This window comes from Eubalaena glacialis, chromosome X, assembly GCF_028564815.1.
Source record: "Eubalaena glacialis isolate mEubGla1 chromosome X, mEubGla1.1.hap2.+ XY, whole genome shotgun sequence".
Taxonomy (NCBI): domain Eukaryota; kingdom Metazoa; phylum Chordata; class Mammalia; order Artiodactyla; family Balaenidae; genus Eubalaena; species Eubalaena glacialis.
Genome location: NC_083736.1, coordinates 49,014,688 through 49,030,591, shown reverse-complemented (window position 1 = coordinate 49,030,591; position 15,904 = coordinate 49,014,688). Strand labels below are relative to the sequence as shown.

The 15,904-nt window shown below is 47.9% G+C and overlaps 1 protein-coding gene and 1 non-coding gene across 3 annotated transcripts; both read right to left on the bottom strand.

Moving 5' to 3' along the window:
- Nucleotides 1-6,665: 6,665 nt before the first annotated feature.
- Nucleotides 6,666-14,874, bottom strand: MAGED2 (MAGE family member D2). 2 transcript variants are annotated; one of them, XM_061178050.1, is made up of 13 exons: nt 14,778-14,874; nt 13,200-13,273; nt 12,358-12,849; nt 11,476-11,784; nt 11,292-11,355; nt 10,953-11,032; nt 10,298-10,392; nt 9,515-9,594; nt 9,379-9,421; nt 8,972-9,034; nt 7,772-7,886; nt 6,987-7,399; nt 6,666-6,800 (listed from the first exon to the last, which is right to left on the bottom strand). In XM_061178050.1, the coding sequence occupies exons 2-12, from the start codon at nt 13,242-13,244 to the stop codon at nt 6,995-6,997; spliced, it is 1,791 nt and encodes a 596-aa protein (XP_061034033.1). In that variant the 5' UTR covers nt 13,245-13,273; nt 14,778-14,874; the 3' UTR covers nt 6,666-6,800; nt 6,987-6,994. The 2 variants fall into 2 exon arrangements, with proteins under 2 accessions (XP_061034033.1, XP_061034034.1); XM_061178051.1 differs by lacking the exon at nt 14,778-14,874 and adding an exon at nt 14,146-14,223.
- LOC133082814 (small nucleolar RNA SNORA11) lies at nt 8,048-8,176 on the bottom strand. Its single transcript, XR_009699031.1, has one exon. It is a non-coding gene; the product is annotated as a small nucleolar RNA SNORA11 (small nucleolar RNA).
- Nucleotides 14,875-15,904: the final 1,030 nt, after the last annotated feature.

The window sequence follows — 15,904 nt, the reverse complement described above, 5'->3', positions numbered from 1 at the left end:
ACGCTCACGAAGACCAGGTTGGGTGAGCTAATGTTCTTCGCATGTTACAGGCAGCAGGCATGAAGCCAGAGAGGGCCAGGGACATGCCCCAGGCTACACGGGGACCCTGTGAGGGAGCCGGGGTAGTTTAACCCTTGTCGCCTGTCTCCCAGTCAGGACTCCTTCCACCAGAGCACACTGACTGCTGACTCGTATTCCATAATTAGCATGCGTGTACACAATGCCTATATTTGTACATAAAAATGTGTGCCTGTAACTGTACATTTGTGCAGATGTTCCTCACACAACATCTGTGATTAATAACACGCCTATATGCAGAAGAAGGGTGAATCACTTGCTCATCTGGGCTCCCACAAACCCAAGTGGTTCCTTTTGGTGCTGTCACTGTTTCCCCTCACTGTTCTTGAGAACAGGCCACCCCAGTACCCAGCACGGGCCATGAACACTGTAGTCACTAGCAGAGGTTTGTGGAATGAACAAGTAAATGTCTGAGTGAGTTGAGTGAGCGTCTGTGACAGATTGGGATGCTGCATGGGGCCTGTGACAAGCCCCAAGCAGAGAATCAAAGCACAAGTTTCTAGAGTTTTGGAGCATAAGCCATGCTCTTTGTCAAATAATTACTCTCCTTTTGAGAAACAGCTCCTGGCACCTGATGATTGAGTTAACAAAGTTAAATCACTGGCCCTGGTAGAGTTTGAACACCTAACCATGGGACCCCAAGTGACCACGCAAACTGAGCTGCCCATCCTAAGCTTGGTGCCATCTGATCCGCCAAGCCATAAATTTGGACAGGCAATAACAACACTCCAGGGCTTCCCTGGTGGCGCAGTGGTTGAGAGTCTGCCTGCCAATGCAGGGGACACGGGTTCGAGCCCTGGTCTGGGAAGATCCCACATGCCACGGAGCAACTAAGCCCGTGTGCCACAACTACTGAGCCTGCGCGTCTGGAGCCTGTTCTCCGCAACAACAGAGGCCGTGATAGTGAGAGGCCCACGCACCGCGATGAAGAGTGGCCCCCGCTCGCCGCAACTAGAGAAAGCCCTTGCACAGAAACGAAGACCCAACACAGCAAAAATAAATAAATAAATAAATTTATAAAGTTCCTACCAAAATTCTAAATAAATAAATAAATAAATAACAGCACTCCATCACCAAAGAGTAGCGGTATAAATAAAGTCAGTCTGGAGCAGGTCCTGAAAGCAAAAGCGAGTTATAGGAGGTGCAAACTCCCATAGTCCCTACTCGTGCCACACTGCTTGCTCTCCCTCAGCTCACTTCTAGGCCCTTGTGGTGAGTTCCCAATAACCAGCTTACTGAAGAAGAAAAAACCCAGGAGCATGGTTTGCAGATGATGCTGTATGATAAGTAGGAACTAACTGGAAGTTAACAGCCCCACTTAGATGTGACCCTGATGGGAAGTAAGGAAGGGAAATTCTCATAGGAGGCAAAACTCGGAGCTGTGCATCTGGTTGATCTCTTAATTCAGAAAGTGACCTGGCCGGGGCACAGATCAATGCCAATTAACAGTCTTGTCAGATGGTCAGATGGTCAGACACTGGGAAGGAGCAAGATTGGAGAACTGAGCAATAACAACAAGGCAGCAAAATACTTAGAGAGCACTTATTACGTGTAAGGCACAGTCTAATTGCTTTGCATACGTATATATGAGGAGTAAGTGAACGGATCTCTCGGAATAGGCTGAGTGTGAGAATATTTGTGTCTCATGTGAATGCTTACAAAAGGGAGCATGATGACCCAGCCTGTGGAAATCTGTCAACCGCTTTCTCTAGACATTCCAGTGCTTGTTAGATGAGCCAGTGAACAAAACTGCCATTGTAGAAGGGATGGATGTTATGCAGGGATTTGACATGGATTTACCATCACATGGGTTGACTTGGCTACCAACACTGTTGAGTGCCCAATTTCTCAACAGCAGAAACCCCAATATGTCACCATTTCCTGGGGAGACCAACAAGTCCTTGGATGATGGAGGGATTACATTGGACCTCTTCCATCAGGGAGTGGGCATCAATTTATCCTTATGGAAATAATCACATATTCTGGAATGGATTTGCCTTCCCTGGTGCTTTTACCAGCACCACCATCCTTGGATTTTCTAATTACTTTATACACTTTGTACATCATTGAGATATCCCATACAATATTTTTTTTTCTGGTCAAGGAACACATTTCACAGTGAAAGAGGTAAAACAAATGGTCTAACGACGATGGGTGATCACCCATAAGCAACCGCCTTTGCAGAAGGGTGGGATGGCCTATGGAAGATTTAGTTCTGGTGACAGTTAGGAAACAACACTTTGTGAGGTCTGGGGGCTATCCTGCAGAATTCAGTGTATTCTGTGAATCAACAACCAATATATGATGCTCTTTCTCCCATAAACAGAATACATAGGTGTAGAAATCAAAGGGTGGAAATGGGAATGGTACCTCGCATCACTTCACTTAGTGAAACAATTGCAAAAATTTGATTCACAGGAAGTTGAGACTTCCACCTGGCCATTTGGAGTTCCTCATGACATTGAACCAATAGGCAAAGAAAAGGGTGTTTACTATGTGGCTGGGATGAGTGGTCCCAACTATCAAGGGGAAATAGGGAATCTCTCTGCTACACAATGGGATAGGGAAGAGCATGTCTGGAATTCAGGAGATTCATTGCATGACCCTAGCACTGCCATGTTCAGTGGCAAAAGGTCAATGCATATTACAGCCAGCCAATACAGGTAGGACCCCCAAGAGCTCAGATTCCACACAGTCATTGTGGAGGCAACCTCTAGGGTCTCAGGAGCATAACACACAACTCGCAGTTCAGGATTGCTGGACCCACTGGAGCAGGGCTTAATCTACCTTCTATATATGAGTATATGAGTCCCAGGAAATCCCCTAGTACCTTCATCCACATCATACACAGTGATGATCCAAAGATTATCCAAATGATACAATACCCATACACTCACAGGACATGGTGGTTCAATGTACAATCTAGTTCATAGCTTGTAGCATATCTAGAATGGGTTGCAAGGTAGGTAGAAAAGGAAAGGACATCACCCCAAAATTCCTAGACTGGAGGCTGGAGATAGTAGGTAATAAGATTTGGGGTGATCTCCTTTTGAAGGGATGAATGGCAATTGTACATGGATTAATAGTATTATGTTGGACCAAAGCATTTTTGAAAGTGTAAGTTTGGAGAAAAATATTATCCATTTTGTTTTCACAAATGGTTGGTCTCTAGTAGATATTTGTTTTCTTTTCCTCCCTCCCTCCCTTCCTTTCTTTTCTTGCTCTCATTCCCCCTCCCTCTCTCTCTCTCTTCTTCCCCACACCCCACTCAGCATTCATTCTACCTTGTTTTATTCAGTCCAGGTGAAATGTTGCTGTAGGGTTTCTATTCTCAATGCAGGGGTAAAGGGCAGATAGGATGGTGGGTAATCACCCCCCAAGGGAGTGAAAATTGGTCTTTGTGGGGGACAAAAATCACAAAAAACTTTCACAAAAATTACAATAGTTTGTGGCCCTCTAAATCTCAGCCCTACCTGAGGAATCTTACTCTTTAATATTTAATTTCTGTTACTGGATTTTCTTGGGTCTCACATGAGAAACAATGAGGAAAATACACAAAATGTATGCAAGATCAACACTACAAAACCATGGCAAATAGATGGCTATGATTGGAAGACTTTCAATCTATTGCTCATTCTTGCAGAAGTGACCTGCTTGTGCCCGTTGGCTGCCATTGACTGCCTTTATGTTTGATCCTCAGTGGCTCTGTGTGTTGTTTGGGCTTTGAGAATTAAAGAAAAATGGCTTTTATTTAATTCTACAAAAGTTATTCAATCTATCACTAATTATGTCAAGTACTGAAAAGAAAAATGTTGATGATACCTGAATGAATATCCAGCAGCTAGTTAAGTTTTCTCATATCCAGCAACACTTAAAAGTTAATAATTACACTAAAAATAATTTTTAAGAAATTAATTTAAAACTTCATTTGTTTTACTTCTGCTGAAAAAATAAGTTTTGAATAGTATTTTAAAATTTTGATTACACTGCTAATATCATCAGTTATATAAATTGCTAATTTACATATGTACTCTGATACCTTACAGTGTAAATAGGTTACATTTAAAGTTGCTCAGCAAATAAAGTTAAATGTTCATAGCTTTTACAAATTGTTAAACTTTTAAACATTTTATTTAGTCATTATAAACCCTGTATTGAATAAAATATCTTATGTATAAAGTACAAATGTACATAGTTATTAAATAGATATACAGTTTATCTGTGGTATTCAAATTTCATGGGGGGTAGCAATTAGGACAAAAATGTCTAAATAGGCTTCTTGGGGGGTGATAATAAAAAATAGATAAACTGCTCTAGGGGCTTTTCCCACTCCTAGCCAAATGGAGGATATATGATACATTCTAGAATTATTTGGAATTAATGATATACTGTGGGAGTTCTTTCATTGTAGTAGTGGCCTCCAAGCTGATAAAGGTGACAAAAAACATGAACCAGGGTCTATCCCCATTTCCCCTGGCACTCCCTCTTCCTAGTTCTGGCCACTCCCCACTTGCCTGGAACTGGATTTGATTTCTTCCTCCCTGCCTCACATGCCTTCAGTCCTTACACTTGGGTAGTGAGAAGAAGTCCATCACTTGTCCTGTCAAGGTCTAAGCCTTGTAGGAAAGGAGAAGAGGTAGGGAGCCCTGCAAACCTAGTGGTCTGCAGAGGGAAGGTAAGTGGGAAGGTCAGAGTTCTTCATGACTATGATTCACCCTTATCTCTATCAAGCACTTTGAACTAAATTTTTATTAGAACCATAGTCCCCAAGTTCCTTGCCACCCCTCACCATCACCGCTCCCCCCCAGCCCATTCCATTTTCAGATGGACATCACCTGGAAGTCTGAGAGGGCCCTGGACGTGGTACCCACCCACTAGAGAGTCCTTCCTAGGTCTAAGCTGCCTCTGGCCTTGTCTACCTCTCCCAGGTACTATCCACCCCGAGGGGACCATGGCCTATGGAATTAATCGAAGAACCTTTGCTTCCAGTGAAGAACACCTCGGCAGCAAAAGCAGGTCTCAATTCATGACCACAGGCAAGGAACTACCTTGCTCCAGGTGCAGCTTTTTCTTTTTTAGATCCTGTTCCCTAAGCAGCAAACCTTGTTCCTTTACTGCTTACAGAGTCTACAGGAGGGGAAAGGCAGCTGTTACTAGAGCCTCATTGTCTGCAAGACTCTGTCCCAGATAAGGAGTCTGGTAATGTGGCAATTAGATGATGAGAGCTTCCTGGAAAGAAAGGTCCAGGGAAATACTCCCCAAAACAGGGCAAAGGTGGATCTCTGATTGCCTGCGGGCCGCATGCCTTAGTGGGCACTGGAGCTGGGAGGACATCTTCAACTACACGAGGGGACTTTGGCACTTGCCTCACAGTGCTCTTCCCTACCCCAACTCCTGCCTCCATCCTGGGTGATTTCACTGTCCAAATGGATAACCCAACCAATACCCCATCTTCCCAGGCCATTGACCCCTCATGTCTAGGAACCATCACCTTCTCTCCCAATTAACCACCTACTCCTTGGACCTTCCCATCACCCAGAGTTCTCTCTGCTGTCTTCTTAAATATAATCATCCCATTGTCTGACCATCTGACTAGTGCCCCAGTTTATCCTTCCAGTTCTCTCAACATTCCTTCCCAGACACCTAGAACATGGCACGTAGCAGGCACTTAGTATATTCACTTAATGTTCTGCCTTGTTCATAGACTTCAGAGACTCCTGTCCACAAACCCCTGCACTGTCTCCCAGTCTGTCACACAATATCCTCATCTTCCTCACCAAGCCTGCCTGGGTCCCATGGTCCATCTCTTCCACCATTCTGTGAACCTACTATATGTCAGACACTGTGGATACAGTAACGAAGATTCAGACTCACACACTCACTGCCCTTGGTCTTGTTCTTATTCCACAACCAAACAACAGAACGAAAACCTTGGAATAAACTAACACTCATCTTGATTCCTACAAGATTACTGAGCACCTTGCCACGGGGAAGGGGTCTACCAAAAACCATGGGCTCCATGCTCTACTGGGGCCTCCCCACTGCCTAACATCGTTCCACAGTCCCCTCTCCAAGTCCTTTCTGTACAGTCCCTTCCCACAGGTCCTCCCCACCCACCTCCTCAGGGACTGGGCTGCACGAGTCAGCCTTCAACATCTCCCTGTCTTTTGGCTCCTGCCTGCCCAAGTCTCTCTCTTTTCCCAAGAAAATGCCTACTTGTTCCTGTATCTCCCTTTAGCTACCTCCCTCTCCCTCCTTCTTGTCCCACCCAAATTTCTCAAAAGGAGAGTCTATACTTGATGTTCAATCTCCTCTATTTTTCTGCTCCAGACTTGCCCACCTCAGGGCTCTTCTTCAAAGTGTGTCCTCTATGCCTACAATCCCCATGACTCCTCACACCACTGCAATCCTGCCTTCTCTATAGGCTAGAGATGGGGCCCAACCTATCCCAGAGAAACATGCTAATTTTGCTCTACTGAATTTGACAATGTCACCTAAAGCTAAGCACAGATTGAGGTGGAAACTTTCCCAATTCATTTTAAAATGTGATACCAAAATGTGACAGCCCACCAAAAAAAGCAATAAACTCAGAAATGGCAAATAGATTTAATGTAGAGTGTCAATTTCGATTGATTGATAGTGGCTGCCTAGAGTGCTGTGTTGAGTAGGTTTCTGAGGATGCACCCTGGCTCGAAGAGAAAGACTGCTGGGATTAGGAATATCTGAAAACACAAGTAAAAGAAAATCAAAAAGTCAATTGATATCCACCAAAAAAGAAGGAATAAAATGCCAAAAGTAGTGTTTTCTCACACTCTCCATGTGGTCCTCCAACCTTGGCCTTCCTATAACCACCCAGCTCCTCATCCCATTCCCATGAGGCCCGGCTGCCCCCAAGTCTAAATAGATACCTGAAATCTCACTTGTAGGAGAAACCACAGGCACCAGAGCTGCCACTGGTGCTGGCACCAGCTCCACCAAGGCCCGCGAACAGCCCAAACGTGAGAGTGGCTGTCAGGCTGGTGCTAGCACCAAAGCTGCCACTGGCACTGGCACCAGCGCTGGCACCACCACTCTCCTGGGCTTTGGCTTTAGCTTCAGCTCCAGCTCCCGTCTGGATCCGGGCTTTGGCCCAGGGTCCAATATCAGCTTCGTCCCAGTTGCAGGGCCCAGCAGCATTCTCAGAGCCGAGCCCAATGCCCATCCGAGCTCTAATCTCAGCCCTTGCCTTGGCTTCAGCTGCAGCCTCAGCCGCAGCCTTCATATCTGCTTCCATTGCCTCTCGGTACTGAGCTGCCCATTCCTTGGGATCCTTCTTTTGTACCTGAAACAGAAATAACAACCATCTGAAGGATCAGAATCTGAGCATTGAGCGCCTACAGGATGCAAATTATAGTAATACAATAAATACTACTAGTAATTATACACCTAATATTCCATCCCTGCTCTGACACTTACTATCTCTGCGACCTTGGACATAACACCTGACAACCTCTCTGAGCCTGAGTTTTCTCATCTGCAGTAAGGCAATGACATGTCAGTTGTAAGGATTAAACTATTCAGATAAAGTGTTTGCACATTAATACAAGCTTCAGAATGTTCATGCATGAGCTGCAGGCTGCTCTGCACACAGCCTACCCCAAACAGTGGCACCCCATGCTCTTGGTATGCCAAGCTTGGACAGCTCTCCAATTACCTTACAGGCAAACTTGAGGACTTTCATCTTGCTGGTCTCATAGTAAGAGCGCAGGCCCCAGAAGAACTCATACTCAGGTGGATTACTATTAGGGACTCTGGCATAGTCCAGGTACCTTGAAAAGAGAGGTTCAAAGCCTTTATGTCTGTAAGACCACTCATGGCCCACTCATGCATTTAGGTGGCAAACTCCCCCACTAAATACTGCAGCTTTTCTTCCAATATTCAGCCCTATCTCACTGGTCCTGCCCAGCAGCCATGTGGAGGTGCAGGGGGCACGTGTAGGGTATTTGTTCATAGGAAGGCCACGAGTTTTGTGCCCCTTGTCACAATAACCCAGGTTCCTGTTGGGTGTGTTGTAAACAGAGGAGCCATTTCTTCAGGCCCCCTGCTCTGAGCACACCCTCCATGGGGCTCGTCCATGGCCTGGCTGAACCCTGGGACATTCCACCCTAGAAAATGACTGTACGGGAAGAAACAGTCAACCAAGAGCAGTGGACTCCATGCATACTCTCGACCATTTGTGTGTGAGCCCACAGGTGTGTGCTGGTACACCTGTATGAGTGCACACATGTTCTCCAAGGACCAAGAACAGGGTGGGCCCTGGCCAGAAAAGTCAGGAGGTCTGGGCTTCAGGTCCAAATGGATCCTTTACCAGCCGGGGCCATGCTCAGACTTCCACTCTCCGAGCCCTAGGCTCCTCAACTGATACAGGGGATGAGGTGACAGCAGCTATTCTGCAGGGTAGTTATGAAAATGAAATGAGATGTACTAGTCAAGACCCCAGCACAGTACCTGGCTGCTTAAAGCTACCATTCTATGGCATTTCTTTATGGAGATTAATTTCTATGAAGCCCTAGCTAGCATAGTAAAAAAGAACCAAGGTATTGGGGCCAGGATCTAAATACAACTCTTCCGTTTGCTACCTGTATAATAACCCTGAGCAAATTACTTCACCTCTCTGAGCTTCAGTTTCCTCACGCGTACAATACTGGTGATGACAATCCCTCCCTTGAAGAATTGTTCCAAAGGCATATGTGAGAGTACAAGTAGGTCAGGAAATGTGTGCTTCTGTTCTCTGCCACTACCTCAGGAATAAACTACCACCTGCATACGCACACGCACGTGCACCACAGCTTTATTACTCAGTTCTAAGACAGGCAAAATGCATGGAACACAGGAACACTAGACAGACACTTACTTCTGCTTCACAAACTCATCAGTAATGAGCTTCTTCACATCCCCAAAAAGCGAATGATGTATCCTGACAGCAGAAAATGATAAAATACATACATACATACATAATTGCATACATAGATAAATATAATCGGGGCTGTTGCACTTCCCAGATGTGGGCAGAGACATTTCCAACATGGAAAAGAGGCTTCCAACATAAGATGGAAGCTCCACAGAAGCCCAAGAGTCAGTGAGGCAGACAGCAGAGTTCAGGACCATTTCCCCATCCACCCAGGTCAGAACCCTGGACCCTCTACCCAGTCCAGCAACCCCGCCCACTCCACCAGACCACCAGGCTGATGCAATCCTGGGACCATCTTCTCTTGCCAAAGGACAACACAGACAGCAAGCACTGACAGAGCCCAATCATACCCAGGGCGCAGCCCCAACTTGCGCAGCACCTCCCAGATGACAGCTGCAAGGGGAGGCAAAAGGAAACAGGGATAGAAAATGAACATGTGGAATTCCGACCATGACCCCCCATTCAGCTGCCAGCCCAGCCACTCACCCTCACTGGACCTATTTCCGTTCATGAAGATGATGCTAAGAAGCACCATGAGGAGACCCAGCTTTGGTGAGTCCTTGGTCCTAGGAGAATAATGGGACAGAGAGAAGGTTTACATCCAGCAGCCATCTGCAAAAAAAACACACCAGCCAGCTCACTAGGCTAGCTTCTCCCAGATTCTTCAGATATGAGAGAATTCTGCCCAGTCTGTGCTTCAAGCTCTATGTGACCCTGGGCAAGGCACTTAGACTCTCCTATTCATAAAATGGGAAAATCACATTCTCCTCTCCCCAGGTTGCTGAGAGGATAGAATTGTACTTGTACTTGTCAACCCAGTACAACCCGGACACCAGGCCAATGTGAGTCCCTTCTTGCTCTCCCAGACCCTTCAGCTCCAAGAGAATTCTACGCACAGCCCCACTGATGCTCCTGCCCTACAAGCATCATGAGCCACTCACACCAAAAAGCCCTCCTGTGAGAACCATTCTACCAAGGCCAACAGGAAGAGATAAGCAATGACAGGTCTGCTTTCCTGGGAAGCTTCCGGAGAAACAGAAAACCTGACAGTAGGAGTGCCCTGCCCCAGGCTTCTACACCCTCCAGTCAATCATAATCAGGTATCACTATTGTGTGCAGGGCTCCAATTACGTGCAGGAGCTGGAATAGGGGTTTTTAGGCTCTGTCTTTCCTGACTTCCTAAGGGGATGTGGGGAGAGGACAGGGATGGAGTAGTACCATGGGCAAAAGCAGAAGCCTCCCTCCCACCCCAGCCCTTTCCCAGCTTACGTTCCTAGTATGCCTGCATCAGTGGGCTCTAAGGTGCTGAGAAGAATGTACAAGTGATCATTCTTATCAATTTCCTTTAACTGGATCCCAAATACCTGTGGATGGGGAAAACAGCTTGTGAGATCACAGAATTCAGCTTCCTGGGCATCCCACAGCTCCCCCTGTGCCTAGGGGTGTGTGTGTGTGTGTGTGTGTGTGTGCGTGTGTGTGTGTGTGTGAGAGAGAGAGAGAGAGAGAGAGAAACATCAGTGAGATAATGCACTTAAAGCACTTAGCTGAGTGGCCAGCACACGGCAAACAGGCAACAAATGCATTACTTTTAATCAACATCATCTTTGTGATTAGTGGGAATCTAGGCAGCCAGAGAGTGGGGAATGAAAGGGAGAGATGAGCATCTGAAGTACATTATAGGACATGTCCAGCAGTGGACAGAAGTCAGGACTAAGCTGGGTGGCTTGGGTCCTAGCTGTGATTTTACCACTGACTTGCTGTGTGACCTCAAGCTAGTCTATGCCCCTTGCTAGGCCACTGTCTGCCCATCCTCACAGTGATGGGGCTGGATTAGTCTCTGAGGTACCCCCCAGAAGAGACATGTACACCTTTGTTTGATTCAAGGCTACCCCATTGCACCCATCCCCCAGGTCTGCCCCTTCACCTTCTCCAAGGAATAGCCTGCTCGTTCAATGATTTCAGGGTACACATCAGTGTATTCTTTGATGATGTCCTTCAGCATGTCTGCAAGGGGAGAGTGTTGCGAGCACCTGGGCAGAAGTGAAGCCGGGTGGCCCCCATACCCAAACTAAAGACCCTTTACCAACCCTGCTGTGGGTGGCACAAACAGGTTCTGAGCTAATGAACAGAGATACTACTACTGCCAAATTAGAACTTTAGGAGGACATAAGTGGGAGCAGGAGAGCAAGAAATGCCCTCAGCACATGGGGGAGAGGGCAATGGAGAACAGAGCTGGGGGAAAGGAGGGTTAGTAGAACTCTACCTGAGCGTTTGATGGGAATCTTCGTCTGGTCTTTAACCAACAGGTACTTCACCAAATCATTGGCCTGGGAGAGGAGGAAAAGATGGAACGATCAAAACATGCTTGCAGAAGACTTGAGAGGATGGCAGAGAAGAGGGCAGGCAAAGCAGTGAATAACGCTGAGTGGAGAGGACAGGTTTCTTACCCTCCCTTGCAAAAGGGCTACATCCCGAGGTGGTGGTGTTTCAGGCTCTTGGGATGACTGGAGCTTGGCGGCTCTGCGGCGGGCCTTGCCCCTACGGGCCTTAGGTGACCTCAGAGAAAGCAAAGCTCTCCGGGCCCAAGCAGCCAACCGAGTCCTTGATGCCCTGCGGGCCCAAAAGGCTATGGGGCCCCTTGAAGCCCTGCGAGCCATTGAGGCCATTAGGGCCTTTGAGATCCTTCGGCCGCCCGTGGTTCCAGAAGCCTGACTCTGATCACTGCTGCCATCCTCTTCCCCATTCAGATGCTTCACCTGCATCAATGGAGAGCAAGCACAACATTGCCAGATGATGCAGATGGTCCTTTTTCCTCATCTTCTCTCTTCCTGAAGTCCCCTCTAATCCCACCCTTGTAGTAACAGCCTGAGTCTTGGATTTGTCTTTCACTGTTTTCCAAGCAGGAGTTTCACCTTCCCACCAGGCCAGGAGCAACCCAAGGGTGGGGCCTGAGGCTTCTCCTCCTCCTGTGTGCACCACTGGCTCTGCTTATACCACCCTGGACACGTCACTCCACCTCTCTGGGACTCAGCTTCCTTCTCTACAAAACTAGATTACTTTCAGGATTTAATGAGATAACCTGTGTGAATGTGCCTAGCTTAAGGCCTGACATATGGTAGCTAATATGTAAATATAAACTGCATTTCGTTCAGATTGCAGCTGTTCGTATTCCTGTCTCACGTGCCCACCAGTCTGTGAGCTTTCTGAAAACAGGAATTATATCACATTTCTCTTAGTGTCCCGCCACAGCCTTGATGAGCAGAGGGAACTTTCTAAAGGTTTACAGAACCATGAACCAACTGAGAGAAATAGAAAGACAAGGGTCTTACCTTTCGGGCTTTCTTGGCCTTGACCTTGGGCCGAGTATCCTGATTCTCCTGAGCCTGTGCAGCTGCACCCTCAGGCTCAGGTTCATCTGCCAGAGCCTGAGAGGCAGCAGCCTCAGTCTCCAGGGTCTTTGTATTGACCTTCGTATCAGCCCCACAGCTGACCTTTTTGGTCTCAGTAGCAGGCATTGTCACAGCCTGAGGGTCAGTATTCTGCATCTTGGTTTCAGCTGCCGGATTCTTCGTTTCAGCTGCCAGAACCTGGGTATCAGTCAGCTTAGTGGTAGCTGAGGCCTGAGTGGCAGATACCTCCTGAGCCTCTGTGGCCTTTGAGACCTCTGTGGTCTTTGAAACTCCTGCAGCATTTGAGACCTTCATGGCCTTTGAGACCTCTGGTGCCTTTGAGGCCTTCGGTGTCTCTGAGACCTCCAAGTTCTGGGTCACTGTCAATAGGGTCTGCATCTTCAAGTCACGGTCCTCTTCTGAAGCTTCAGCCTGCAAGAGGAAACAGGGAAGCTCACAGACCTTCTCCCCACCCCCAACTAGGCAAATGGCCCCAAAATTCCAGGGCCTCACTTCTCTGACCTATACTAACTCCTACTTGCAGTGTGCTCTGACCACCTCAGCCCAACAAGGCCTCCCTTTCCTCTGAGCAGCAGAGGGGCGGGCCTACCCTCCCTCCCGCCTTCCTTCCTCCTCCCTCCCTCTACTTGGGGGAGGGAGGCGGCAACAAAGCAGGGAGGTAGATGGAGAAAGGCTGGGGAGGGGAGGTGCCAAGAGATTTGGGGCAGCAACAGGGGCTGGAGAGCAAAAGCAGCTAGGGAGAGGGCAGAAGGAGGGCTTACCTGGAAGTGGGTTGGACCCGTACCACTGTCGCTTGTGTCAGACATGTCTCAAGTTGGCCTGGCAAGAGCTGAGCCTGAAGAAGAGAAGGCCTGGGTCAAGAGGCGAGCTCACTTAACGTCCTCTCTCCCGCTCTGCCTGGAGGCTGATACCCACCTTCCCTAGGGTCCCAATCCCAAACCCTCCCCCCACCCCCCAAGGACTCCGTTCTCAAATTCAGTAATCCAGAGCGCCTAGATCTCAATTCTCTGCAGCCGTACCCTCCCCTACTCCAGGAAGATGTGCCAGCGCGGCAGCTCTGAGGACCCCGCCCCTTTTCCCAGTGCACACCCCCCCAGCCACAAGTCGACAGTGCGCATGCGCATCCGTTGCAGGGCCCATCTCAGCCCCGCCCGCTTTCCCAGCAGAAGCTTTCTTTGATGTCCACCATGCACATGCGCATTCGGCAGCTGGCTCGTCTCCAAGCTGGCCCTTCACTACACGCCCCTTTCCAGAGATCCATAGTGCGCATGCGTAATAGAGACTCAGTCCAGTACCTTTTTCCAACACGCCCCTCTCCAAGTTCGCAGTACCATTCGGTCCCGCCCCCTCCCCAACAAGCCTCCCTCTCAAATTGTCGCAGCGTCTGGTGGTCCAGGCCCCTCCCCTACTGACATCCAGCCCAAGTCCACAGCACCGTCCGGTCCCGCCCTTTTTCATTATACGCCCCCCTCCAAACAGGGGCCAAGCGCATCTTGGTTCCGCCCCTTCCCTTATACACCCCCCTCCTCAAATCAGTATTGAGCTAGTGATTCCATCTTGGGCCCAGCCAAACAGGGTCCTGTCCCCTCCCTTCCCGGCCGGATGGATCCGGTACGATCCGGTCCTTAGAGCAGGATTTCTCCAGATCCCAGAGGGTGGGGCCGACCCCTCCCGGGCTCGGATCCAGAGCTGGGCCTCGCTGCTCACCTCGTCCTTCTACTACTCCTGAGTGCGTCCACTCCCTCTGAGCCCCTCATAAACTCAGAGACTGCCCTCCCCCCTCCAGGCCGGAAGTGGTCCCGCCCCTTTCCGCCTCCCTAGGGGGCCTCCGTCCCAGCCAGTCTGCCCTTCCCCCCGCCCGCTCCTCATTCCTTATCCCCCACGCCGTACCACTCCGTATTCCCTCTGCCTTGCTCCCTGCTCCCTGTTTCTCCATCGCTGTTCCTATTTACCCCACAGAATTCCTTATTCCCATTCCTTACATCCTCCTTCATGCTACCATTGCACCCCTTCCCCCAGTATTCCTTAACCCTTCTCTACATCCCCTGTTTTCTTCTCTGAATTTCCACTTCCCCTCAGTATTCCCCTTCCCCCTCATACTCTCCATCCACCACTCAACACGCCCGGTTCCCAGTTTTTCTCCCCCTCTTCCTCAACTAGCCTCTGCTCTCCAGTCCATACAGCCTCCTACTCTCTCGGTCGTCTTCGTTGCCTACATCCCACTCCGAGTAGCCTCTCCCCTAGCTTCAGTGGTGCAGTAAAAATTGCCCACCTGCCTGGCTCTAGGTTCGAGGGGACTGGAACCACTGTCTGGAAACCCCGATCTCAACGTCCCTCACCTTGTCCTCTAGCGAGTCCGGAATTCGTCTGCCCTCTCTCAGTCCCTCTCGAAGTCTCAGCCTCCTGGACTAGAGCTGCAGCCAGCCCAGCCCAGCCCAGCCCAGCCCCTTTCCGCAGCCCCCTGCCACCCCCCTTCTCCTTCCTCGGGGGTGGGGCAATGGGGCCCCGCTCGGGGCTGTCTGACGCCGAAGCCCGTGTTTATGCCACTGTACCAGGCTCGGTCTGAAGCCATTCCAAACCAAAACCACCGCCTCAAAGCGATTCATTCATTGAATATATTTATTTTTATATATATGTATTTTTTTGCTTATTGCAAAAGTAACGTGTTGTAGTTGTGAAATTTCAAATTATGCAGAAATATGTAACATACCAATGAAAGGCCACACTTATCTCATGCCCCAGAAACAACCACTATTAACGTTTTGATATACATTCTTCCAGATTTGTTTCTATTTATATACTAATTATTTGGGTTTTCTCCCCACAAATGGTACACTATACCTACTGTTCTGTGACCAGGGTTTGGTGTTTTTTTTTCCAAGTTATATATTCTAAACAGCTTTCCATAGTGCACATTTTTCTTAACTGCTCCATAATCTTTTCTCTGTAAATGTCCCATAATGTATTTAACCAGTCCAAGATACATAGACATTTAGATTGTTTCCATTTTTTATTTACTATTACAAGCAGTGCTGACTCCATTTTGATACAAAACTTGTCAACTTTAAAAAGATACACAGATTAACATTTCCACCAGCAATGTCTCTTGCACGTTTATGTGTTGCATATACTACAAATATTTTTCATGTTATTTAGGATAATATTTGCTATACAAAAAGGTTTAATTATTATGTAGTGAAATGTATCAGGTTTTCCTTTACCATGACTAGATTCTGCTTCATGCTTAGAGATGCTTTCCACACTCCTATGTTATAATAATCACTGCTTTTATTCCAAGCAGTTTTATGGCTTAATTATTTACATTTAAATGTTTGATCACTTCAACATTTATTTTGTATAAGGATTAATCATTTTCCAAAAATATAGCCTCATCCCTACACCATGTGCAAATTAATCCATCTTTTCCCCCACTGATTTGAAATGGCACCTTTACCACGTAATAAAT

Bases quoted from the DNA above. Each gene is read 5' to 3' on its own strand.
- MAGED2 (XM_061178050.1), bottom strand. From the start codon at position 13,244: ATGTCTGACACAAGCGACAGTGGTACGGGTCCAACCCACTTCCAG. The intron at 12,850-13,199 runs GTAAGCCCTCCT...TTCCTCTTGCAG, and splicing joins CGGGTCCAACCCACTTCCAG to GCTGAAGCTTCAGAAGAGGA. The intron at 7,887-8,971 runs GTAAGTGTCTGT...TCTCTTTTCAAG, and splicing joins GATGAGTTTGTGAAGCAGAA to GTACCTGGACTATGCCAGAG.